Raw genomic sequence first — 27,941 nt, forward strand, 5'->3', positions numbered from 1 at the left:
GGTCTCTTCCCACGCTGATGAGATGCACATTTTCAAACATCACTACCAAAAAGTTGGTTCCCACATTTTATTTTGTCTTACTCGACTGGAACCCACTATTAACCCCTGTGCTGCCAGACATCAGGTTTTAATGCTGATTACTCATTTGAACCTAAAGCCGTTGCCTTTTTTCTGTGTATCTCCTGTCTGCTCCAAAGACAGTTACCTGGTTAAATGCTCTGGGACCATCTCCCAGTAATGGGGCTTTTTGCGGTGCTGGGTGGGGTCCCCTTGGTGGGTTCTGTTGCCCGTGAGGTCCTTGGGTGCTTCCTTGAGAATGTCCCAGCTGCCCCTGTGCTCCTGCAGGTCCACGGATATCTTTAGGTGGCCCCCCTCTGTTTTGGGATCCTCTTATGTCCTGGGGACCCCTAATTTCATGGGAGCCACGCATATCAGGGGGTCCCCTCATATCTTGTGGATTCCGCATATCTTGAGGGCCTCTATCTTGAGGACTTCGCAGGTCCGGGGGCCCCCTCATATCCTGTGGCCCGTGCATATCGGATGGTCCTCTCATGTCCTGGGGACCACGCAAGTCAGGGGGCCCCCTTATATCTGGGGGGCCACGCATATCAAGAGGCCCCCTTTCCTGAGGGCTACGCATGTCATGGGGACCCCTCATATCAGTTGGTCGCCTCATGTCTTGGGGGCCACGCATATCAGAGGGACCTCTCATATCCTGGGGCCCACGCATGTCAGAGGGACCCCTCATATCCTGGGGACCACGCATGTCAGACGGACCTCTCATATCCGGGGGGCCACGCATGTCAGGACCCCTCATATCCTGGGGGCCACGCATGTCAGGACCCCTCATATCCTGGGGGCCACGCATGTCAGGGAGACCCCTCATATCCTGGGGGACACGCATGTCAGGAAGACCCCTCATATCCTGGGGGACACGCATATCCTGAGGGCCACGCATATCAGGGGGACCCCGCATATCCTGAGGGCCACGCATGTCTTGTGGTCCCCTCATATCTGGTGGGCAACGCATGTCTGGTGGTCCCCTCATATCCTGAGGGCCACGCATCTCTGGGGGTCCCCTCATATCCTGAGGGCCACGGAGGTCTTGGGGACCTCTCATATCTTGAGGACCACGCATGTCATGGGGTCCCCGCATGTCCTGAGGGCCACGTAAATCAGGTGGTACCCTCATGTCCTGAGGCCCACGCATGTCTGGAGGTCCCCTCATGTCCTGTGGGCCACGCATATCTGGAGGACCCCTCATCTCCATGGGGCCCCTATTATCTGGTCCATGTCCCATCATCGCTCCCGAAGGGCCTCGCATGTCTTGCGCTGGGTGTCCCATTAGCATACCTTGGTTGGGGCCCTGATTATCCCGGAGTCCGTGTGGCATCTGTACTCCTCGTGGAGTAACCCCCATAAGTGGCCCCTGTGGGCCAGGTGCCCCCTGCATGCCATGGTGAGGGGCCATTCCCTGCATCCCTCTAGGTCCTGGTGGCACCTGAGGGCCCATGTGCCCCTGTGGCCCAGGATTAGCTGGACCTTGAGAACCCATTGGCCCATGTGGACCCGAAAGCCTGGGCATCCCAGGATGCATATCTTGAGGTCTCATCCCTTGTGGCCCTTGGCCCATGAAACCCTGTGGACCTGAGGGCCCCTGAGGTCTAAACTGCCCTTGAGGACCATGTGGCATATTCATCGACATCTGTTGTGGGGGGTGCGGTTGCTGGAATCCTTGGGGTGGCTGGGAATGTGGTCCTTGACCCTGAAAAGCTGGAGGCCCATGTGGAGGTCCTCCCAAAGGAGAAGGGAGGCTCTGAGGTTGCACAGGAACTTGACCGTCTGTTTGCTTCTGGGCTATTCTTTCTATCTTCAGTTGCTGGGGAAGGAAGGAGAGGAAGGTGTGTGAGAGCGCTATCAACAATGTACAAGAAGGAAACAGTTGAGATAAACAAGTTCTAGAACAAAAGGTCCTGCTCTTAAGCAGGAGGGATGGTGGAAATATTGGGAAGGACTTCACAGAAACGGTGGTAGAGGCAAAGGAATTCAAAAGTACGTGGGATAGATACAAAGATATGCTACATATGAAAAACCTACAAAGCTAATAGGGTCTGAGGATTCATCACAGATAGGAAAATGGCAGACTGGACGGGCCAAGTAGTTTATCTGCCATCTACTGCTAGGTTTCTAAAACAGGGGTAAGGAACACCTTGCTGCTCCCCTCCAACAGGTATGGATAACCCACAGACAATCGACCCCATTTGCTAGAAAACTTGACAATTATTGGTCCCATGTGTACATTGCACGCACGTCAGCTCGATGTACCAGATGCTAAAATGTAGGATTGTAACGTCTTTATGGCATGGATTCAGAGTGCCTGCAAGATCATACTCTATACAGCAACGTGAATGTGTTCCACATTATACCGGTTTAAATTATAATGATTGTATATTTCTCTTCCTCTACAAGGGTCTGACCATTCTGCCCATTGATCTTGCACCTCCTTTCTCGTGTGGACATGTCTGTACCTCTAGCAGCTGAGGGTTGGTGTACTGCAGAGATGCCATTTCCTGTTCAATATCAGACTGGTTTTTCTTCTTTTCATCCAGCTTGGTCTCTTCCTTCCGGTCAGGAACTGCTTCCGATGGTGGCATAAGGGGAACTTTATTCTGCATCCATGCCTGAGAGGACAGTGAGAAAGAGGTGGGTACGGTCATTGCAGGATTTTGGACATGGGGTCTGACACCAGGAAAGGCTGACATGGGCAGTGACCTAGAAGTTGATTTGCTGCGATATAGACCATGTTGGACTTGCATGGGCATGGACTAGTTAGAATTGATCAGGTATGGTATAGCATTAGCAAAAATCTGCTAGAATTTAGCTAGACAATCTGCTCAAGTTAGGGCAGACCAGTCTTATATGGATACTGACCTTTGGGAATTGGGTTGGGACACTCATATTGGCATTGAGAAACACTTATATTGGCACTAACCTGTCAGTTTGACCTGACAGAAATGGCCTGGGGCAAGGCTTATATTGGTACTGACCTGTTGGAATTGGGCTGGGATGGGCTTGGCATAAGGAACTTTTTTCTGAGGTACTTTCTTCTGATCTTTCTGCATGACCTCATCCACCCCCCAGTCCAAACCTGGGATGGTCATCTCCACCGCGTTCGCCTCTTCTGTACCTGACAGTTAAGGAAAAAAGAACATTGACCAGAGGAAAAAAGGTTGGGGAGAGTGAGAGAGAGGTCTGCAACATCCTTACCCATCTGTTCCTGTTCCATTGCCATCTTCAGCTGTTCTGGGATCCCCATCCCAGGGATAATTGCCAGGTTGTTGGGTTCAATATCATCTAAAGAGGGATGAATTCCGTTACATGAAGAGATCACAGTAGAACAAAGAGACGGGATCGACTGAGCGTGTTCCATGGCAGAAACATTTGAGATCAGATAATGTAATGGGTTACGACAGTTATGATAAAAAGAGAAGGGGGTGGGGGGTGTCAAAGACTATGGAGAGGGAGAAAGACGTAGGACAATGAGGTGGAGCAGACAGGGAAAAGACCTAGGCAAGGCAGACAGGTTACATATGAAGGGAAGTTTGAGGGGTAAACCATGGTCTCTGGAGTGTATGTATGTATATTTATTTAAACAGCCAATCAGGTATAAATCACTTTATAATTACAATACAAGGAATCTAATCATACAGAATAAGTGCATCAAGACTTAAATGTGACTTTGTGATAAAGGCAGCCCTGTCCCAAAGAGCTTACAATCTAGTTAGCCTGTGGGGAGGCCAACAGAACTAGAAGTACATTTAAATGCATTGGTTAGTGTGTGTATAAGAGCATACTGTTGTTTAGCAAGTGGTGGTTATCTAGGACTGTTTAAACATTTAGTTGTACAGGTGAGTAAGTGAAGGACAAATAGCTATGCCCCCGCAACCCTACCCCTCCAGGGGACCGTCCGGTCCCTAAAGTGGAGGGGCAAAGCCATAACATCAGGAGGAAAAGGAAACCAAAAGACTCCAGATGCCATGGAAAGCTGCAGGCACCAGATGGGTTGGAAAACCCTGAGAAGGGTAGGAAACCATGTGTTCCTAGGACCTCAAATGGGATGAGCACACAAACCTCCAATGCTGTAGTGGTGAAGTGAAGCCAATGCTCCAAGGAGAAAATCAGTGCCTTGTGTAGAGAGACACTTACCATATTCCACACCATCCTCTGACATGCCAGGGAGCAGGTTCAAGTTGTAACGGTCTCGCATTTTATCACCAGGTCGATTTCTGGTCCAGAATTTGCTATAAAAATACATAAATAAAAATTGGAGTTACCCAAAATTAACCAACAACCTGGCTCTTAAGTAAACACAAGTCGTGGAGACTCTTCCTTCCATTACCTAGTGTGGTCATTGGATCCTGAGCATAGAATATGCCCCAGTGGATGCCAGGCCAGACTCCAGATCATTCCTTCATGGGCAATGTCCATACCACCGACCTCTTTCTCAATCCTGAGAAGAATAAATGGAGGTTAACTCAAACAAGACTAGAAGCTCCAATGTATATGGATTGTCTATTAGGACTCCAATACGTACCCAACATGCCAGAACAACAAAGAGCCGTCAGATCCACCGCTGGCAAAGAGACCCTCATGTACTGGATGCCAGGCAACAGCTGGAAAAGATAGAGCCTACATCAGGCCACACAGCTCTCAAGACCAACAAATTAATTCACAAATGTCACACATGGCAAACTACTCTGACCTGTGGCCTCTTTTTTGTGGCCTCGGAAGACCTGAAACTCCTCGCGAAGGTTGCGGATATCAAAGAGCTTGCAGAGGTGATCTCGTGATGCAGTGAGCAGCCAGTTCCCGTTCAAGTTCCATTTTACCTCCATCACGGTGTTCTTGTGAGCATGTCTAGTTTGGGAGGGAGAAGAATTAGTGGTCCACGCTATCCTAATACATGGCTCAGGAATGATGCATCACAGCAGGTTGAAATGAGCAACTTATCTAGGATCATAGGCATAAACTATTCTACCACTATGGATGAATGATTCAGGATCTGTGCAGAAACCCAGCCAAGTACTTCCCAGCACACTCAGAGGTGAGAGCACAAACAAAGAACCTGAATGGCTTATGGGACAGGTTCAGGAATGTAAAGCTCATATCTGCCAGGAAAAATATGTGATGGGAGTAGGGATACAAGGAGTGGAATGCTTTTCTTCCTCTTCTCTGTAGAAGTCTTTAACCAAGAGACCCTAATAACAAGAAATGCATCTGAATACAGGACAGTGTCCCACCTCAACCTCTCCCTTCAGTTCCAAGGTTAGATAGTTCAAATCAGTTCTTACAGTGTAGCAAGACTCTGCCCATTCTTGGGGTCCCAGAATTTGATTGGCTGTTGGCTGTCCTTGCTTCCCGAGACAAGAAGTCCCTTGGTTGGGTGCCAGTCAACACACTTCACATCAGCACCATGTCCTGAAGGGGAAAGAATAGTGTTGTTACCGATTAATGTGGAACAACATACTCTTCCATCATTTGGGAAGAGTACTTTATCCAAAAGTACAAATTACTTCTGCAGCTCTGCCACATCTCTGAGGTTAGTACGCCATTGTTTGAGGTATGTAAAACTTTGTTCTGTACCAAGCCCAAAGCTTGTAGAGGCACATGCATGAAGTGTCGATACAGGTTATCGCACCAGTTCCGGTGTTAATTCCCATTCAAATCAATGGGCGGGAACGCTGGAAGAAGTGTGACAACCTGTACAGGCGCTTAATGCACGTGCCCCATAAATCCTAGCAATTTTCTAACCTCTTTGCCTAACTGGGAGGAAAGTCACCTTTTAACAAATGCCTCATTTTGCAGGACATATAAGCTCCTAACAGATCCCCTATGAAGCCTTAATCTTTTTGAACTGCATTCCTACAACAAAAGGATTCATTTTGTCAGGAACCGCACTTGTGTATTTAATGCAAGATTTTAAAATTTCTCGTGTTACCCTTCTATTTCTTTGTCATTTTCTGTATTCCCTTCTGTCACTAAGCCAACCCCCCCCCCCCCCCCCAATTCTTGTAAGTCTTCTGGGACACCTTAATGGGGACCTCCCTTAAGAATTGGGAGACACTGCTTTAATCCCTCCTTTCATCTGTGAAGCTATGTAACCCTCGAAACACTCAACCAGTCTTCGAAGCCAGACCATTTAAGTCTGAGGGAAGTAACCCTTTCATAACTCCCTAATGTACATGGGCAGTAACCATTTTGCCATTCACCGGTCTGTGGTCAATCACCTCAATTTCCTATCATTAAATCTATAATCACGTTACATTCTACAAGGCCAGTGGCTTCTAAACCACTCCCTGATTCTTGGGAGTCATTTATCCCTGCACTGATCCCCATCGGAGGCCAGTAAACTGGAGGGTGTGTAATCAGGCGCTCCTAGTCAGCTGAGTGAATGGAGAGTTTACTGTGCTAGTGCACACAATATAATAGTGCAAATAATGCAAACAGTGCAACAGGACAATTGTGCACGTGAATAGATATTAAAATGTGGATTATTAAAACACAACAGTGATGCACAAAAATTGTGAATATAGTAAATTATTTGACCACCACCAATAGTGTGTAAATTTCGTGTAATAAGAAATGTGAAGCACCTCGAAAAACTGTGGACCATTCCTGGGTCTATACAAATCTCGATGTCTTCCAAGTGAGGGGAGCACAGGACGTTCACAGCGTGGATATGAAAAAATACGATGAAAAGAAAACAATAGTGCGACCAATATGGTGATGAATTCATATAAGTGAATGTAAATCCGTTCCACTCTCACATTCTCCTTAGGGATATGGCTGATCAGAGATACAGTCTCTCTGATTGGAGCTGTGATGAAAGGACCTCGGTGTGGGTCTCAGATACTGCCGCGGTCTTCCCGTTTGTCACAAGGACCTCAGTCATTTCACTATGTGTGTTTCTTTCCTCATTCCTTGTGACAAACGGGAAGACCGCGGCAGTATCTGAGACCCACACCGAGGTCCTTTCATCACAGCTCCAATCAGAGAGACTGTATCTCTGATCAGCCATATCCCTAAGGAGAATGTGAGAATGGAACGGATTTACATTCACTTATATGAATTCATCACCATATTGGTCGCACTATTGTTTTCTTTTCATCGTATTTTTTCATATCCAAGCTGTGAACGTCCTGCGCTCCCCTCACTTGGAAGACAAGGAGGCCAGTTAACCCTTAGCCATCCCAGCATACAAAGCTGGTAGTACCTCGGACATGAATGTTTAGAAGCCCCTCTCTAAGCCTTCAGGGCAGGCAGCCACTCCATTATTTTTCTAGTCTGCAAGGTTTATCTCATTAGCTATCTGGGAGATTAGCAGCAATGTATCACCCCTTCTAGTTTGACATGTTAGCAATCAATCATCAAACCAGACCTGACACCAGAACGATAGACATGCTGGGGCTCATGGCCTGCTCTATTAAGAGGAGGGTGCACTGTGGACTGGAGAATTGGTGCACAGTTGCACAACTGATGGGTTCAGGGGCTCAAGGGGAGTTGTGTAGCAATTCTGGGTTTATGTTCTGCAGGTTATGGAGTTGGCACATATTGGTGAAGTGAGCGAAAGCCTGAAAGATAATTCTCCCACTTGTTTAAACTTTATAAAGTGCTGTAGCACAAAAAACATAGCACAGAATTATTTCTCCTATGAAATGTTGATACAACTTTATCTTGGTTCAATGCTCCTCATATATATCTTTAGCAGATCCTAGCTTTGCCATAGTTCCAAGTTGACTAAACATTAGTTCCATCCTCAAACTGTGTGTATCCCTGTGCGTTTGCCGAGATTTGATAAATACCGACTTGGTGACTAGACACCAAGGGGACCATGGTTATATATAGAAAACCTAGACACCAAGGGGAGCGAGCTCCGTTTACTGTGCCCTCAATGAAATAATAGCTGTGTCTAATGGAGTCCCTAGTCACAAAGACAAGTCTTTTAAAAGGAGCAAAAATAAGCACAGCTGCATGGTATTCAGTTGATGCGCTTGCAGAAAACCATACAAGAATATTAAAGGTGGAAAAGTGGGAAACTGGTACTAAACAGGTGCTGTGTTTAAATAAAGCGATCGACAAAACAGTCTGAAGCGGTGACTTGGATTGTCAATTCTCAGTGTGTAAATGGAGAGCATACCAGTATAGGAATAAAATATGCAATATCCGTGAGGTTTGCACTGCACTGGCTCTATAACTAGCATAATTAAAAGGCTGGACGTGCCGATGGGGAGCATGCGCTGCCACTACTAAAAAGGTTTCATGAATTGGAAGGCCTTTATGAATAAGTGTAGATGGGACACTTATGCTGCCACAGTCGAGGCAATCTGCTCTGTGTACAGTATATGAATGGAAGGTATAAACAGGGCAGTGTATGCTCCAAGGAAAGTTTTTATGGCCGATGCTCTTAGTTACTATTATGCATAGAGGGTGCAGCATCTATTTCAAGGACAATGACACCAACTGTATACAAACATATGTTAACTGGTCAGTATGTGCATTATTGAGTACTTGCCAAGTCCTATACTGCAGCAACCTGCACAGTACTTTAGCAAAGACAATAGTAACCGTGCTTATCTCTGTATAAACGGTGACAGGAAAAGCTATAGGTATCGGTATGGCTTCCAGTGCCCGTGCTGTTCCTGTGTGTGGAAGGGGGCCCATTTACTGCTTGTGCTCTATGTGACCTCTATATAAATGCAAGGATATGCAGAGCAGTGAGTTTGTTGGGGGTTATTAACGCTTCTTCTGTATGTGCTCTACTTGTTATGTAAACACAGGGTTTGGCAGGAAATTGTGTGGTGCAAGGTTTTTGCATTGGTGCTTCATGTGTGTAGCTCTATATAAGCAGAGATTTACAGGCTGTGTGGTTTTTTTTGTATCAATCTTTTTTATTGGCATTGTCATTTACAGGCATGGTTACATTATGGACAACAACATATAACTTTTTAACTTTGATAGCACTGAGTGAATACTGGCCAACATAGTTTTTTCCTTTTTTTGGAAGTTGAGGGTAAGGGTAGAGGGGAGGGGGAAGTGTGGGGGGGGGAGGGGCAGGAGATGGGGGGGGGGGGGGTAGACAAACAGAAAAGGGGGGGGGGGCGGTCCACAGGCTATTTGTTTTTATATGTAGTCGGGTGGTTTACACTGACCATGCCTGTGGTGCATACAAAACAGCGTTGATGAATGGGGGGGGGGGGGGAAGGTGTGTGTGTGTGTGTGTGTGTGTGTGTGTGTGTGTGTGTGTGTGTGTGTGTGTGTGTGTGTGTGTGTGTGTGTGTGTGTGTGTGTGTGTGTGTGTGTGTGTGTGTGTGTGTGTGTGTATATATAGGCAATACGATACCGCACGTGGACGAATATCAGAGGCAGCACTCCAAATGAATATCAAAAATCCTGTATTTATTGAACAAAACATCATATCCAACGTTTCGGTCCTCAAACGGGACCTTTGTCAAGGTGATGATTTGCACCCATTCTTTCTATTCAGACGGAGTGCCTATGGTTCTTTATTACCTGATATATATATATATATATATATATATATATATATAACGAAAATAGCCGTGTTAGTCTAGTTGCGATAGTGCAGAATATATATATATATATATATATATATATATATAAAAGAACTCATTTATTCTGCACTATCGCAACTAGACTAACACGGCTATATATATTCACACGCCCCCATCAACGCGCCACACACACACACACACACACACACACACACACACACACACACACACACACACACACACACACACACACACACACACACACACACACACACACACACACACACACACGCTTTGAGTGGGGAGGGGGCAGTTTTCCAATGACAGTGTCTTATCAGATGTATTTATAGGAAGGGTTTCTTGGAGAACCGTGTACAGCAGTGGGTTATATATAGAAAGAGTAGGGATTTCAAGTGTAGTCCAACTGTGTGTATAGGGTAAGAATTGCTGTGTGAATCATTGTGTGCTGTATATAAATCCAAGAGGAATATTTGTCAGACTTTATAAGGGGGGGAAAATCATGTGTTTGTAGAGGGGGTGTGCAATGCAGCTCATATATACATACAATATATCTATATATATATATACACACATATATACAGTGGTCGATAAATCACCAAAAAATCTACTCGCCGAACAAAAAAATCTACTCGCCACCTAGTACCACATGTGTGCTGCTTGGGCCAATAGGAGCTCGCCACGATGTTAAATCCACTCGCCCGGGGCGTGCAAATGTATAGGTTTGTCGAACACTGCATATATACATACACACATATATATATATATATATTCACACATACTGTATGTATTTTGTACATAACGCACCCTATAGAAGTGCAAAATTGGCATATTTCCTGCAACTCTTCACACTACAGCATGGATGCTGATCAGTGTTCCCCGATATACAATGCTATATTGATGCTGTTGCCCACTTGACTTAAAAAAACACACAATCGGAGCATCTGTCACTTCTCCCCCATAAATCACATACCTCGTAGTATTCTCTCCTCGTGGCAACGCATAAAGTCCCAGATCCTAACTGTGCCGTCGTCTGAACAGGTGGCAAATTTATTATCCGTAGGGGAGAAACTGTTACGTGGAGACAAGCAGCATGGGAGAGAGGTCAGAGATACACACAGCAGGCCATTCTCCCCCATTATGGCAACATTACAACGAAGGCTTCTCGTGTCTTGACAAGAGGGGTTCGCGCACTGCCATGAGTGGCATAGATCTTGGATGGCATTCTATATGGCGGCTCCATTAGCTCGTTACACAAACCTAGATCAATTCACAGCCCCACTAAAACACATCAGTTGTAATAAAATAGGCATGAACACATGGGAGGTTATTCGTTAAACTGCAATGCTGTCGATCAGGGTGCCCTCTCTCGCGGAAAACGCCCAACTATGTTAAGTAGGATACATACAATGGATTATAAAATACGCAATATCTTCCATACCCAACTGGGGAAAAATGCAGCTATATCAGCTTTCAATAACTTTAAAAAACTAAAAAAAGGGGGGGTGGGTGTTAGGAATGAATGAAAAATGATTCACTTTCAACAGTGAGACTCGCGAGACCATTGATGCTAAACATGAGTGAGACAGATTTGTACGGCTTCATTAATGACAGACAATTCAAATTTAGTGTGATCAAGAATATCACACAGTGCAGTTAAAAAGATTCCCAATGGTGGCCAATCTAGGTAATCTCCAAACAGAGAGTTCTGAATTAAACAATAGTTGGTGTGAACTGAAGGCAAGTTGTAAAAATATATATAATCATATTTTAGTCCTGAGACAGACAGGCAGAAGTGTGATAAGTATTTGAAACAAACGTAAATAAGATTGCAACATGCTGAGCTATTGTGTAAATCATCTAAAAATGGGACTCGTCTAAAGAAAATCAAGGGAAACCAAATTTGTTCACGTTTCAGTAGTAAACACAGATTCAAAGGACAGGAAACTGAAAATGTAATTTTTTTTTATGAATTCCGTTATTGAAAGTTATTCAGGACAAAATATACATCCAGAAAACATTTGGGTAACATTGATACAACGTAAGATTTAACAAAATCGATAATTTTACAAATGAAGACCGAGTTTAATACATTAGTATTGGGCATAATCATTACAGAAAGTGGTGTTTCATACTGTAGTTTAAGATGGATCTGGTGTATCTTCTGAAGGGCTTTCAACAATCTTTGTAAACGGTCACTAAAGGCGTCTTGCTCATGACTAAGTCCTGTTTTATACTTGGCGCATGCGCGCGTGCTAATGCTCGTGCACGTGAATCACACTTTGTGTGTACAGGTCTGTGCCGTGAGTGACAGGTGGGCGTGGCTATGTCGTCACACCCGGCTTTACACACAACCACAAAAAGCTCAACCTGCATTCATTACACACAGTATTATATATGAGAGCGATGAGAGAAAGAGATAGGTGAGTGTGTAAATAAATATATATAAAGATATAAACATTTAATGATATTAATAAACACACATACATATATATGTATATCTAAGTAACTCAGTATAATGGAATTCAGATATGAATGCACCGTGGTTATAAAGGCCTTGAAAATAATGCAACTTTAACAACATTTTTCTCCCATAAAAAGCCTTTCCCTTCTGCGCAAAATACAAAGTAATTGCAGCCTCACTGTGATTGGATAATAGAGCGTGATGTGCACCGGCAGCAGCGGGAAAAGACTCTTTTCATGTCTTTCCTCCGATCTGCCGGGTCAACGCTCACTGCCGTGCGCGCGCGACTGAAGTATAGAACGTCAGGCCCGGACCCAGCCAATTCTAATGGACGAGCGCACGGTAGCGCACTATATTACACGCCTAAATTAGTGTGTACAGCAGCAACAAGATAGGGATCAGAGATAGTCAGCATATAACGCATGTCCTCTTGTGGGTTTGTGAAAGGATACATTTTTTTGTGCTGAAAGTGCATTTCTTTTAAATGTAATGGTCTCTTCCAAAGGCCAATAGACAAATCATATGGGATTTTTGTTATGCAAGATTTCACTCATGCAATTTGATGTGCGGTGTCTACAGGTTTTTAAAAACAGATTGCAAGGGAGATGATGGCAGGTCCTCCCTTACCATATAGTAACAAGCCATCAAATATAGTAGAGACCCTATACTTAAGTCATTCAAAGGGTACACAAGGGATATGAGTAGCCGTAGGAAAGATGGTAAAACCCTATAGAGCAGGAGTGGCCAAATCCAGTCCTCAAGGGCCACCAACAGGTCAGGTTGTAAGCCTATAAATCATATAAGTGGTGCAAAGTGCAAATTTACCCTTCATCAAAGGATAGAAGAGACACAGAGCAGGGGAGAGGAAGGGCTGCATCACATGGGACGTCCTCCATGTAACATTAACTACAAGTAACCTCTCTCCTATAGCAGGGGTGGGCAACGCCAGGCCTCAAAGGTACGGTTGGGGTCAGGTTTTCAGGATATCCCTGCTTCAGCACAGGTGGCGCAATCAGTGGCTCGTATTTAAGCAGGGCTATCATTAAATCTGGACATGTTGGTGGCCCTTGAAGACCGGTGTTTACTCCTGCTAGAGAGGAAACTCTTTAGAGGTGGCCTACTTAGAATAAGGGCACTACTGTGGGAAGACACAGGAGGGGCCCTTGGGCTGCTTTAAAGGGCCCATTGTTCCAGCAGTATACAGGGCTGTGTGAGGCGGATCCCCTTAGTGGCGCAAACCTTCTTCAAGCTGCCATTTTTCTTTCAAGGGGATCATCATATTTTTTGTTTTCTTTAATCATCTTTCAGGGCGAGAATTGCTTTTTGTTTGCCAGATAAAAAGATGATTTCCATTCCCCTACAACAGGGGGGCTCAACTCCAGTCCTCAAGCCCCCTTAACAGGTCAGGTTTTCAGGATATCCCAGCTTCTGCACAGGTGTCTCAATCTGAGGCTCAGTCAAAGACACCTGTGATGAAGCAGGGATATCCTGAAAACCTGACCTGTTGGGGGAGGCTTGAGGACTGAGTTGAGCCCCCCTCTCTCACAGAAGAAATAGGAAATGAGGCCTCTGTCCTCACAGGTTGTTTGTGTTTTATTTGTAATGAGAACTATAGGGTGACCGGTACTGCTTCTACATGGCAACCAACCCCCCCCCCCCCCCCCCATCACATTCCAATTCAAAAACAGTCATGGTCAAACCAAACATTAATAATCTATGGAAAAAAGCATGTGCTTTTGCAAGTAAGCTACTTTAAATAGATGTTCCACTCAAGGCCAAATTATTCTCCGTCCAAGCATTTAGCGGTCTTTAAAAAAAAAAAAAAAAAACAGCATGCATCTCAAAAATAGCGAATTATACAAATGACCAACAGAAGTGGCATGTTAAATAGATTACTTCAGGGGTTGAAGACTGAACCACTTGTGCTGAAGCAGTGATATCCTGAAAACCTGACCTGTTGGTGGCCCTTGAGGACCGGATTACATTCTTAAATGACTGATGCAATTCAAACAAAACATCATAAGGATTAATTTTTATTTTTAAAGGTTTCTTTTAAATGTTTGTACACAACGTAAATAAAAACGTGTGATTTTTGTTCCCTTATCTTCTGCCTTTTGGCTGTTTTACTGCATGTTAAGTACACATGTCCTCCCCCTTTTTCTGATTGGTTCTAGCATGACAAGATATGCATAAGCCAGTGGGTGTGCATTAGACGAGATATACAACATTCGGCACTTACATTGTTTTTATGAATTTGTAGATTCGTTGGAGGCTGCGATACCTTTCATAAAACCATCATTAGTGTTCTTGACATATGAAATGACAGCGCAATTAGAGCTTTCAAAACCCCATAGGTTTCTTCTTCCAATGTACATATCATCAAGAACCCCAATGCTGGTTGCTCAAAAAAAAAAAAAGTAAAAACCTACAATAAACCTGAAAGTAATACAGCTACCAGAACGCACACTTACTTATAAATGATCGTTTGAGTGGTCTACGGTTTCTTTTTTAACCCTTTGAGTGTCCTATGTCATACCCTGTATGTCACAACAGATGCTTTATGACTTAGGGTATATCCTCCTATTCTTGCTAGTTTTTTAGGGAGATTGCATTCTCTGTTCCATCGGAGTAGTGAACGCAACTGGAGACCCATCCCATTTCATTCACGCCAATGGGGCCTAGTTACGACCTTGCGATTGCTATCCCTAGAAGATTACATAGTGGCAATCCTAAACGTTAAGCATCAACTCACCAAAGTGCTCTTGGACCCCTGGAGTGCAAGAGGAGCCTAGTTCACGTTGGTTCTAAGTGAGATTGCACCGTGGGGAATTACATGGTCAAACAATGATAACATTTGATTTTTTTTCTTTTATCCTGGTCAAGAAAAGGATGCAAACATCACAACTAAATCGTACTTAAAGGCGACCGTCAGCAAAGCATGTCCCGAAAGTGTATAGCTCAAGAAGAGGAAATTAGAGGGATACATAAAAATACAGCTGAACCCAATAAAAGCAGAAATAAAGAGGAACATTGAGTTTGAGTTCATAGTAAGCGAAAGAAAAACAATACTGTAACATGATCATGGCTGTCTCATTTAAATCCAGGTAATGAAAAGTGTAGGGTTGTCACTGGCACCAGCGGTGTCTCGTTACACAAAAGTTTGGGAACTACTGGACTGAAGGCATTCAGGAAGTTTGTAGACAATGTGAAGGCAGAATGATTGAAGCCAGTCCTGTGCCACTTAGTATTGTTACCATTTACTTGTGATGAGAACAGAAGATTGGAGCGATGGGATTAGCATGCCAACATAACTCACTCGCACGCACCAGCTATCCTTACTTTACCTTGTCAAAAGGCCGTATTCGTTACATAGTTCAACCTATTCTAACATTTAGACTACAGATACTTATCCTCCTGCACAATTTATAAAGCGAAACAGGCCAAACTGCTCCAAGGAAAGCAGATTCGGGCAGCACATTAATTAAAATTACCCCCCCCATCACGATTTACCCCCCCCCCCCCTCACAACTCTTACCTCCGGCAGAGTGCGGCGGCCTCAGTCTTCTCCCCTGAAAATTCTACTGTTTACCATGCAGGCCCTGAAAAATATGGCCATCACCGCGTTGCCATGGCAACGGGATGCCGTGACGTCACAGCGCCACGCAACATGGCACCACGTCGTCAATTAGCATTCCGTTGATGGCAACGCGGTGGCCATTTTTTCAGAGCCGGCAGGGGAAACAGTAGAATTTTCAGGGGAGAAGACTGAGGCCGCCGCACCCTGCCGCAACCAGCGGGCCGCACAGTGAGTCCGGCCTGGCCGTATGTGACCCGCATGCTGTGCAGGCCTGACCTAGAGGAACACAAAGGAAGAAACCCCAGGGAAACATCATTCAATGCTGTCTCATAAAGGGGGAAATAAATTCCTTCCTGACTCAAAATAAAGGCAATCAGATGTCTCCCTGGATAAACATCCTTCCCATGTATACTTATTTGTTATATACCTGTATACCTTTCCTTTCTAAAAATATGTCCAAGCTTTTACGATATCTAATGTATCTGCCATCACAGTCTCCATGGGTAATGAATGCCACACTGTAACTGCCCTTACTATAAAGATCCCTTTCCTTTGTTGCTGGTGAAATCTCCTTTCCTCCAACCTTAAGGGATGACCGCATATCGTTTGTACTGTCCTTTGATTTGGTGTTATGTTTTAACACTGCATGTACAGGCTGCATTGTTCAGATATCCCTTACTTATCCTGAGGGTTGGGAAGTTTCTGTAAATCCTCTGCTATGTCTATAGCTGATAGCTTACACTGCAGGCGTGGGGGAAATGACAGCGCTGTGATTAGATCACTCCGGTGCCAGAAATGACAGCCCACATCACATACACGTGATAATTGAACACTAGACGAAAGAGAAATAACGGCACACGGTCTTCACTGTGTAGCAAAAACAATTTGGTCATCAAAACTCATGCATTATCCTAAGTTTCCGGATCTGGATGTTATTCAGTAGAGATGTGCTAAACTATGGCCCCACATTGCATCCCATGTACAATTTGTCCTTTTTTGTAAGCATGAAAAAAATAAACCGTGACCTAGTCAGAGCACCCAAGCGATTCGCCATCATTCAGTCACTGTGTATCGCAATATTGCCTAATATGTTGACTTTCAAAATGATCTAAAATTGCTATATTCGCTTAATTTTGAGACAGTGTGATATTTTCCTGAAAGCTTATGATATATCCAGGACATACTTGAAAACGAGGTTAGGTTGCGCTTATAGTGCCGGCGATGACGCATCAAAACAAATGCATTGTCGCCGTTGCTTATAGTGGACGCGACGGTGAGACGGAGCAACAGCGCTACCAAAATTCTGGTACTCAGTGGAATGTGATTTTTGGAGAGACGGTCTCCACATGTAACTGGCTATAAGGCCTGGGACATAGTCATTTAAAACAGTGTGGAGGCGCGCTGAGGCTCAGGGAAAGCGGTGCTTTCCCTGGCCTTACACAGCGCGTCGTCCGTGGGCGTGTCGGGGGCGGGACAGTGACGTCACGGAGCTGGTTCGCCCTCATTGGACGAACCGCTCACGTGACCGGCCCTGCGCTCCGGCAAGCAGGAAAATCTGAAAACTTGGTGAGACACACGCTTCCGCACGCTTGCGGAAGCGTGCGTTAGCCCCTGCTAAAGCCGCTCTCATTGCGGCTGCAGGGGCTTAGTGCCGAGTGTGAGCGCGGCTCAGCCTTGCTCACACCACTATGTCCCAGGCCTAAGCCAATCAGGGAGCTTCTCTGCCCGTCTATCTTCCCCCTTGCTGACGTCACTGGCCTTGCAGCCAGCCACGTCTCCAGAATCTGAAATACAACTTTCGCAATGGCGACGGGTGACATCATTGGTCGCGTCGCCAGCTGTATAAATGCAGCCTTAACTCTCAATGTATTACTTCCTGGTAAAACATTTTATAAATAAATACATTTGCAATAGCAAAATCTAAGACTAATTTCACAACATTATTGGCTATTTAAAGCTTGGCAACGCGTTTTGCAAGGAAGCAAAATTAGGGGGAAGAGGGGAAAATGCAACAAATGCTGCGACTGCATATTGTCTAGTCTTGCACATCTCTATTATTCAATGCGCGCCTAGCTCCTCACAGGATCTCAGACTATAAAACTAGGTGAGGAAGAAAAGGAAGCGTAGAAAGGAAGATGAAGTATGGAGAATGGGAACTCGGTGAATGGGAGGTCTCCACACTGGTAGGGATCCAGCCATGGTGAGAAAGGCAGGAGCAGCAGAGAATGAAGTGGTTTAGTGCAGGGATTCCCAATCTGGGTTACAAACTACAATTGCTGGTACCTATACAAGTCTATAAAAAGTGGTAATCTATGCTCCAGTCACTTTTAAGGCTCAAGTTGGTTTGGAAGAGAACAGAAGGAAAAGGTAGAATAAGCAGAATATTCAAACCAGTAAAGATAGATTTAGAGTTGTAATGCAATGATTAATTGACATTAAGGGCAACAGCTATATGTAAGTATAACAGATGTAGCGCATGGCATTATTTCCTCAGATAACAACACGCCCAAATATCTCTCAGGACACTACAGAGTGTCAACCGGATTTAATGGCCATGTTGCTGCAGGATACTGAAGTACACCCCAACATACCCCTAAGCGAGAACAATGAAGCCAGCTACATCTGAGTATGGGATAGAGACAGTTTGACACCTCTAAGTAGCTGGTGGTACAGGACGGTGTGTTCATTTGTTACCGTTATACAGGAAGGTTGGTGACCACTTGTTTGGAGGATAGAAGTAAAAAAAAAAGATCTAATGCCAACTTTTACCTATAAACCGAAATCTAGACAGTGCTAAGAGAACATGACTTTGAACTAAAGACATGCATTATAGATGTGACAATCGTCTCAATTTCCAACTACTGGTGGACCTCTATATTTGCAGTACAGTATCTATTCATGCCATCTATATATATGCAGAGAGCATCTATTTAAGTATATAAAAGTCAAATTTCTATTTTCTTCCCCCCAATTTTTTCCCCTTGAATGTGAAAGTTGCTCATTTGCTTCCGGGGAAGCGTGTAGGTGTTTATCTTTGTCCTGTTAAAGCTGCAGACCAAACAATATCCTACGTGTTTTTTTTTAAAATAAATCTGTTCTGTACTATGAGAAAAAACTTGTAGCCTATTTTTAAACAACTCTAAATTACATTTTTAATGTATTATAATGTAACAAGCCTTTTTGGTTTCTATAGCAACCATTTACAAAGTCACAGATACTGAATCAATGCGCCTCTGCAGTAATTTAGTGAACTCCCGAGTCGAGTCTTCGTCAATCGATCACAGGAGAACGGACCAACTTAGCTAATTACTTATCACTGTGTGGATTGTATTGATGCGCATATTAGAGGGTGGGGCGGGAAAACGTCATCTTGGGCGGCTGCTTTAATGTCATCAGATATCCAATAACCTCCTAGCTTCGCAATTAATGTTTTAAAAAAGTGTGGTCTACCAATTTGGACTGTAGTTACACGATCACGCATGCATATTTTTAAAAATTAAGTAAAGACTAATTTAAAAACATTAAATCCTTAAAGGCATTTGGTTACCGTTGAAACATTAAGTACTTCAATATATAACTGGTCTATTTTTTGTATAAAATCGATCAGTAACATTTAAGCCATAAAACATGTTACGGTCATTCAGTTACTTTCTTCATATGAAGAGATGTCCTTTTTAAGGATATAAAGTAGTCTTCATAAGAAAAGTGTGGGGGAGTTTTTACAAGCCCCCATTGACCATGAAAAAGCCTTGAGAGACAGGACAATGGGGGAGAGAGACGGTCAGTGAATATAAAGATTAAATGATCTATACATTGACCCAATAATATATCCCAGTATTCCAGCTTGTGGTACAGGTTCCACTGGATGTATAAACCCCTGAAAAATGGTACCCTGAAATCAGACAGTGGAGGGTCGATGCAGCCACAGAGTCTAAGAAAACAGCACCATATTTACAGTTAAATTGAAATATTTAACTAAAACTAAGTGGAGAACATAGGTAGTGATATAACACATGTGCTGCCCTAGATACGTGGAAACGCCTGTGGTTGTACAAGAAGTTCTCTTTTAACCTTATGGTGCCAGGGACATTATGGAACAGTACAAGGGTTACATGTTGTCTAGCACCAGAGATCAGGAATGAAACAGGAAGTCATCCTTTCGGTCCGATCTCACACAGAGCCGCAGGCGAACATCACTATATAAACACCAAGGCAAAAAATGTGGCTGTTCAGTGAACATCACTATATAAACACCAAGGCAAAAAATGTGGCTGTTCAGTGAACATCACTATATAAACACCAAGGCAAAAAATGTGGCTGTTCAGTGAACATCACCAGAGCACAGGAAGTCAACATGGTGGGACTGAACAACTGGTTCCACAGCGATGACTATTTTATGCAGCATGGCTCAGTTGGTTTATTTTACGGGGTGTTCTGTTGTAGTTTCAGTTGGGTTTTCCTCAGCTGTCACGAGAGCATGTTCACAAGCCGATATCGAACCATAGGCATGGAAATTATGTATACATTAATGTGAAAAATATCAAGTATATATTCATACTGACTTCAAGGTGAGATTACATCCGACAGTGCCCAGATTGATGAAAAACCCCTAATTGTCAAAAACAGTGTGTTGGTGTTTTTGCAAACAAATATCTACATATAAGCGATCATTTTTTATGTATATGGCTGGAAAATAGTAGATATTGTATATGAAACTACCATGGACATATTTACAACAATAAGCATATCCAGATATATACTCTCTACAGAGCATTGCATACTTATTAATGGGCATAGCTGGCCACCAGGGGCATAATTACACTACTGCAAAACCCTGCAATGGTTGGGGGGGTGCGAGAACAAGGGGGGGGCGTTACTGGAAGATGGGCATGGCTGAGGTTGGGCCTTTATTTGCTGTAGAAGGGGGAATGGAGTGCGAGAGGAAGGGGGAAATGAGTGTGAGAATTAGAGAGCAGGGAGGGAAAGTGAGAGCGTTGGAGAAGGGGAAGAGTGCGAGTTGGAGAGGAGGGGGAAGAGTGAGAGAATTAGAGAGGGGGAGTGAGAGTTAGGGTACAAGGAGGGAAAAAGAATTAGAGAGGAGAAGGAGTGGAGGGAGAGTCAGAGATGGTGCGGAGGGAGAGTCAGAGAGAAGGAGCGGAGGCAGAGTCAGAGAGGAGGAGCGGAGGCAGAGTCAGAGAGGAGGAGCGGAGGCAGAGGCAGAGAGGAGGGGGGGGAGAGTTGGATGGGGGGATATTTAGAGATAAGAGTTAGAGGGGAGAGAGGAGGGGAGAGAGAGTTGGAGAGGAGGGGAGTTGGAGAGGAGGGAGAGAGAGAGAGAGTTGGATGGGGGATAGTTAGAGATGAGAGGAAAGTTAGAGAGGAGGGCTAGTTAGAGAGATGGGGAGGGAGAGTTGGAGAGGGAGAGAGAGATGGAGAGATGGAGAGGGAGAGTTGGATGGGGATAGTTAAAGATGAGGAGAGGAGGGGCGGGAGAGGAGGGGCGGGAGAGGAGGGGCGGGAGAGGAGGGGCGGGAGAGTTGGAGAGTTGGGTGGGGGATAGTTAGAGATGAGGAGCGTTAGAGAGTAGAGAAGGGAGAGAGGGAGAGTTGGGTGGGGGATAGTTAGAGATGAGGAGAGTTAGAGAAGAGGGGAGGGAGAGAGGGAGAGTTGGGTGGGGGAGAGTTAGAGATGAGGAGAGTTAGAGAGGACATTTAAAAAAAACTTTTGCAGAGGCCCAAACATGTAGTTATGCCACTGCTGTTCTATGTATATACAATCTACTATGCCTAAGTACACATAATGAGAGGTGCTAGGGACTTATTTTCATCCAAGGTTAACATCATGAACTTTCTCATGGCAAAGAAATGGATCCTATGCAGGGTGTGCACTGGGACAGAAAACTGAAAACCTCACAAAACATCATGTCCTATAGAATTAGAGTAAATACAACTCATGGCGGAAAAAAAACCTGTCCTGCTCCATCATTAAACAAAGAGCCGTCTAAAGCCTGTAATTCCCCAGGTGAGGGGAGAGGTCTCATACGAGGCAGGTGAGCGAAACATTAATTTTTTTCTTTTGTTTAAATCAAACTCTGACCGTACTATTGTTCTGTGCTGAAAACGTAGAGAAGATGCATGGTTTTAAAAGCTCTGTGCAATCTAATCTCAGGAAAAACTCATGTTGGTCACTGAAAAGCATTGCAACCCACAACATTTATTTTTTTTTTAGAAAAATGTAGAATTACAAATACTTTTGTATCAGGAACTTATGTGGCTGAAGATAAACTGGGTAACAGTTGCGTGCTCTAACCAAGCCTTGGGTTAAACAAACATGTTAGTGCCTGCTAATCAGTGTCTGTATGGGAGTCCAGGCTCTAACCTGGGTACTACAGCACAACACGCTGCAGTGTTTCATAAGCCGGTAAATGTAATGTCTTCAACGCCCAGAGTCTGACACCGTTTCTAATACACGGGACACAGCAAGGAAGCAGTTTCACATCTTCAATTCCATTTAGCAATATATTAAGCTTCCAATAAATGGAAAGCCAACACATTTCTGCCATTTGTAGGGTAGGTTCAAGTTCTTGCCCTTTTAGACCTAGAAATTCCAGTGAAAAGCACTATATGAACTATCGGAGTATATAACATACGATTTTTGTTAAGGCGGCATAGGTCCTTAATGCAGCAGGAGTATTGGGGGTGAGCTGCTAGGCAGTTTATAAATTCACAATGGCTGTCAGAAAAAAAATTCAATCAATATTTTACCAAAACGAAAATCTGTTATAAAGGATTTACAATGAAGCATGAACAAGATGAAAACGGAAGGTAAAGGCTACAGACCGTTTACTTGTAAGGTTTCGCTCTGATCCTTTGCATCAAGTTGGAAGGTGCAAAATGTCACTGTGTGAATAAGATTTGTATCTTTGAACACCTGTAAAATCCAGCTGTGTGGCTACGCTGCGGCTTCCTCTGGAACTAAAGGGTTTTCAAATGAATGCGTTGGCCAAAAGTCAATTATAGTGTGAAGTTATGGGGGTCCAAGACTTGAATTGTTTAAAGCAGGGGCAGTCAACTCCAGTCCTCAAGGGCCCCCAACAGGTCACATTTTAAGGATATCCCTGCTTCAGCACAGGTGGCTTAATCAGTGACTCAGTAATTATGAAAGTCTTTGAGGACTGGAGTTGGCCACCCCTGGTTTAAAGGGACCATGCCATACAATTTATTCAATAGTTTAAAGGAACAGAGCCAGGAAACCAGCTTAAAAACTCTAGAAAAAAAATGTAATTTAAAAAAAACTGTGCGCCATTGGCTTTTTACAAAAATATTTAAAATCTCCCTTGAAGTAACTTTTACTAAGTCTGCATCTTGTTTAAAATTAAAATGGTTTCTTTTTTTCCGGTCTGCTGAATTCAAGCATTTCAGCTACTTATGTTTAACTGTGACTCCTAATGGCTTTATAATTACTACATACACAATGAATATGATTCACCTCTGGTTTTGAAGACTGAAACAGTCTTATCACCAAGACATTAGATACAGATTATAAAACCGGTGTGTACTGTAAAAATGTTACGTTTAAAACATTTAAAAATACTATTTGACCCAAAAAAATTCCAGCTCAATATTTCCTATTAAACATGTGACTGTCCTTGGATCCCTTTCGCCTAAGGAAGGACGGCCCCTCTGTAACTCCCATTACTCAAAGGGTTTGCATACACACAGTATATGTATAAGGGTTTGCATACACACGGTATATGTATAAGGGTTTGCATACACACGGTATATGTATAAGGGTTTGCATACACACAGTATATGTATAAGGGTTTGCACACACACAGTATATGTATAAGGGTTTGCATACACACGGTATATGTATAAGGGTTTGCATACACACAGTATATGTATAAGGGTTTGCATACACACGGTATATGTATAAGGGTTTGCATACACACGGTATATGTATAAGGGTTTGCATACACACAGTATATGTATAAGGGTTTGCACACACACAGTATATGTATAAGGGTTTGCACACACACAGTATATGTATAAGGGTTTGCACACACACGGTATATGTATAAGGGTTTGCATACACACGGTATATGTATAAGGGTTTGCATACACACAGTATATGTATAAGGGTTTGCACACACACAGTATATGTATAAGGGTTTGCATACACACAGTATATGTACAAGGGTTTGCATACACACAGTATATGTATAAGGGTTTGCATACACACAGTATATGTATAAGGGTTTGCATACACACAGTATATGTATAAGGGTTTGCATACACACAGTATATGTATATGGGTTTGCATACACACAGTATATGTACAAGGGTTTGCATACACACAGTATATGTATAAGGGTTTGCATACACACAGTATATGTATAAGGGTTTGCATACACACAGTATATGTATATGGGTTTGCATACACACAGTATATGTACAAGGGTTTGCATACACACAGTATATGTATAAGGGTTTGCATACACACAGTATATGTATAAGGGTTTGCATACACACAGTATATGTATAAGGGTTTGCATACACACAGTATATGTATAAGGGTTTGCATACACACAGTATATGTATAAGGGTTTGCATACACACAGTATATGTATAAGGGTTTGCACACACACAGTATATGTATAAGGGTTTGCACACACACGGTATATGTATAAGGGTTTGCATACACACGGTATATGTATAAGGGTTTGCATACACACGGTGTATGTATAAGGGTTTGCATACACACAGTATATGTATAAGGGTTTGCATACACACGGTATATGTATAAGGGTTTGCATACACACGGTATATGTATAAGGGTTTGCATACACACAGTATATGTACAAGGGTTTGCATACACACAGTATATGTACAAGGGTTTGCATACACACAGTATATGTATAAGGGTTTGCACACACACAGTATATGTATAAGGGTTTGCATACACACAGTATATGTACAAGGGTTTGCATACACACAGTATATGTACAAGGGTTTGCATACACACAGTATATGTACAAGGGTTTGCATACACACAGTATATGTATAAGGGTTTGCATACACACAGTATATGTACAAGGGTTTGCATACACACAGTATATGTATAAGGGTTTGCATACACACGGTATATGTATAAGGGTTTGCATACACACGGTATATGTATAAGGGTTTGCATACACACAGTATATGTACAAGGGTTTGCATACACACAGTATATGTACAAGGGTTTGCATACACACAGTATATGTACAAGGGTTTGCATACACACAGTATATGTACAAGGGTTTGCATACACACAGTATATGTATAAGGGTTTGCACACACACAGTATATGTATAAGGGTTTGCACACACACAGTATATGTATAAGGGTTTGCATACACACAGTATATGTATAAGGGTTTGCATACACACAGTATATGTATAAGGGTTTGCATACACACAGTATATGTACAAGGGTTTGCATACACACAGTATATGTACAAGGGTTTGCATACACACAGTATATGTATAAGGGTTTGCATACACACAGTATATGTATAAGGGTTTGCATACACACAGTATATGTATAAGGGTTTGCACACACACAGTATATGTATAAGGGTTTGCACACACACAGTATATGTATAAGGGTTTGCACACACACAGTATATGTATAAGGGTTTGCACACACACAGTATATGTATAAGGGTTTGCACACACACAGTATATGTATAAGGGTTTGCACACACACAGTATATGTATAAGGGTTTGCATACACACAGTATATGTATAAGGGTTTGCATGCACACGGTATATGTAAAAGGGTTTGCATGCACACGGTATATGTATAAGGGTTTGCATGCACACGGTATATGTATAAGGGTTTGCATACACACGGTATATGTATAAGGGTTTGCATACACACGGTATATGTATAAGGGTTTGCATACACACGGTATATGTATAAGGGTTTGCATACACACGGTATATGTATAAGGGTTTGCATACACACGGTATATGTATAAGGGTTTGCATACACACGGTATATGTATAAGGGTTTGCATACACACGGTATATGTATAAGGGTTTGCATACACACGGTATATGTATAAGGGTTTGCATACACACAGTATATGTATAAGGGTTTGCATACACACAGTATATGTATAAGGGTTTGCACACACACAGTATATGTATAAGGGTTTGCATACACACAGTATATGTATAAGGGTTTGCATACACACAGTATATGTATAAGGGTTTGCATACACACGGTATATGTATAAGGGTTTGCATACACACAGTATATGTATAAGGGTTTGCATACACACGGTATATGTATAAGGGTTTGCATACACACGGTATATGTATAAGGGTTTGCATACACACGGTATATGTATAAGGGTTTGCATACACACAGTATATGTATAAGGGTTTGCATACACACAGTATATGTATAAGGGTTTGCATACACACAGTATATGTACAAGGGTTTGCATACACACAGTATATGTATAAGGGTTTGCATACACACAGTATATGTATAAGGGTTTGCATACACACAGTATATGTATATGGGTTTGCATACACACAGTATATGTATAAGGGTTTGCATACACACAGTATATGTATAAGGGTTTGCATACACACAGTATATGTATAAGGGTTTGCATACACACAGTATATGTATAAGGGTTTGCATACGCACAGTACATGTATAAGGGTTTGCACACACACAGTATATGTATAAGGGTTTGCATACACACAGTACATGTATAAGGGTTTGCATACGCACAGTACATGTATAAGGGTTTGCATACACACAGTATATGTATAAGGGTTTGCATACACACAGTATATGTACAAGGGTTTGCATACACACAGTGACTCTGCTAAAGTTCAGGTGGTAATGCTGGTGGAGTTCCCCAAATCCTCGCCTTACGCAGTGAAGGGGGGTAACAATTGGATGGAGAGGGGGTGCTCAGGAAGGGCAGACGAAAGGGCATGTCCAAAGCTTCTTCCGGTCGTAACTAGGAACATGAAATGCTGGCTTCCATTGGAAGCCATGTGTCTTGGGGCACTTAGTGGGAAAGGTGTAAAGAAAATACATCAGCAATCTGCCGCTCCTATGTTTAAAGGAGGTTCTCACAAATAGCATGGGAACTGTACTCACGCTAAATTAAAAATGGAAACAAAACTTGAGATTCTCTAGGCGCAGATCCCTTGCAAGTCTTGTCCCGTTGGGGTTGAAATGGTTAAAGCACTTTACAGATCTGTCGCAGCACGTGCAGTAAGACACCTCTACGGTGTCTCTAGCATGTCACCAACACGAGTCTCTGAAAGTGAAGGCTCAGAAAGGATTTGTACCCAGCAATGGTGGTGGTGCAGGGCCACGTCTTGGGAGACAGCAGATGCGACCCAACGCCCTCTTTTTGTGGTACTTGCATAACCAATAGCCCTAGTACCAGAAGCCTGTGTGATCATAGACTAGGAGAACGCCTTGATGCTGCATCTTACTTGCTGAACCACAGGGCTGATGGCTTACCAAAAAATTGTATGTATACTATGTGCACAAGCTAATAACAAGGAGGTGGTAATGTAGCAGTTTCCCCAGTTTCTCCCTGTGATAGGGGGGTCTTACCTCTCTGATCATACTGCCCCTCCCCGTATTAAATGTCAGAATCTACCACAACTCTCCCCATCCCCCCCGCCACGTCTTGGTCTCCCCTCTAGCACTTTGGCAGTAGGTGGTTTTATTTCACGGCATGGTGCATGTAACGGTCAGTTTTTATTACTTGGACGTGTGCTTTATTTAGCATCTCCGGACTGTTAGAGGTACGGAATTCTTTATTTATAAAGAAAAAGTCTCGGCATACACAGTGCGGGCGAGAAACGGTACAAGACGCCGCCGCTGCGGGAGGGCGGGAGGGAGAGCAGCATGGGAGGTGCGGTAGGTGCTGCTCGGCCCTGGTTAAGCCCGTCCCTCCACGCAGCCTAGCAAGGAACACACAACCCCCCTCCTTGGATATACACACAGAGCACGGGGGGAGGATACCAATAGCAACTATGGAAAAGGGTAGAGTGGTTATAAACCTGGCCTCTCTAATCGCCTCCTTATGCGCCTGGAACATCTTGACGTTGTTCATGTTGGACTGCCAGTACTTCACGTAGCCGCCGTGGTCGGCAGTCAGCATCCACATGTCGTTGTGGGACCAGGTCATTGCTCGGACTGGGCTGTCGTGAGCCTGTAAGGGAGAAAGGGGGAAAGGGAGGCGGAAAGTTATTAAACATCAGCTAGAGGAATGAACAAAC

General features: G+C 43.5%; 1 protein-coding gene across 3 annotated transcripts in view; it reads right to left on the bottom strand.

Moving 5' to 3' along the window:
* The window catches only part of WDR33 (WD repeat domain 33), a 66,886-nt gene that overhangs the window by 13,542 nt on the left and 25,403 nt on the right, over positions 1-27,941 (bottom strand). For 2 of the 3 annotated variants that reach the window (XM_075569637.1, XM_075569636.1), the window contains exons 6-16: positions 27,723-27,874; positions 10,564-10,661; positions 5,352-5,478; positions 4,763-4,917; positions 4,595-4,673; positions 4,400-4,510; positions 4,207-4,301; positions 3,268-3,354; positions 3,048-3,187; positions 2,529-2,681; positions 206-1,879 (exon numbers count right to left, since the gene is read on the bottom strand). In XM_075569637.1, the coding sequence (XP_075425752.1) occupies positions 206-1,879; positions 2,529-2,681; positions 3,048-3,187; positions 3,268-3,354; positions 4,207-4,301; positions 4,400-4,510; positions 4,595-4,673; positions 4,763-4,917; positions 5,352-5,478; positions 10,564-10,661; positions 27,723-27,874 (2,871 nt within the window). The remainder of the gene's footprint in view (positions 1-205; positions 1,880-2,528; positions 2,682-3,047; positions 3,188-3,267; positions 3,355-4,206; positions 4,302-4,399; positions 4,511-4,594; positions 4,674-4,762; positions 4,918-5,351; positions 5,479-10,563; positions 10,662-27,722; positions 27,875-27,941) is intronic. The other variant, XM_075569638.1, reaches the window with a different exon arrangement.

Source organism: Ascaphus truei, chromosome 14 (genome assembly GCF_040206685.1).
Source record: "Ascaphus truei isolate aAscTru1 chromosome 14, aAscTru1.hap1, whole genome shotgun sequence".
Taxonomy (NCBI): Eukaryota; Metazoa; Chordata; class Amphibia; order Anura; family Ascaphidae; genus Ascaphus; species Ascaphus truei.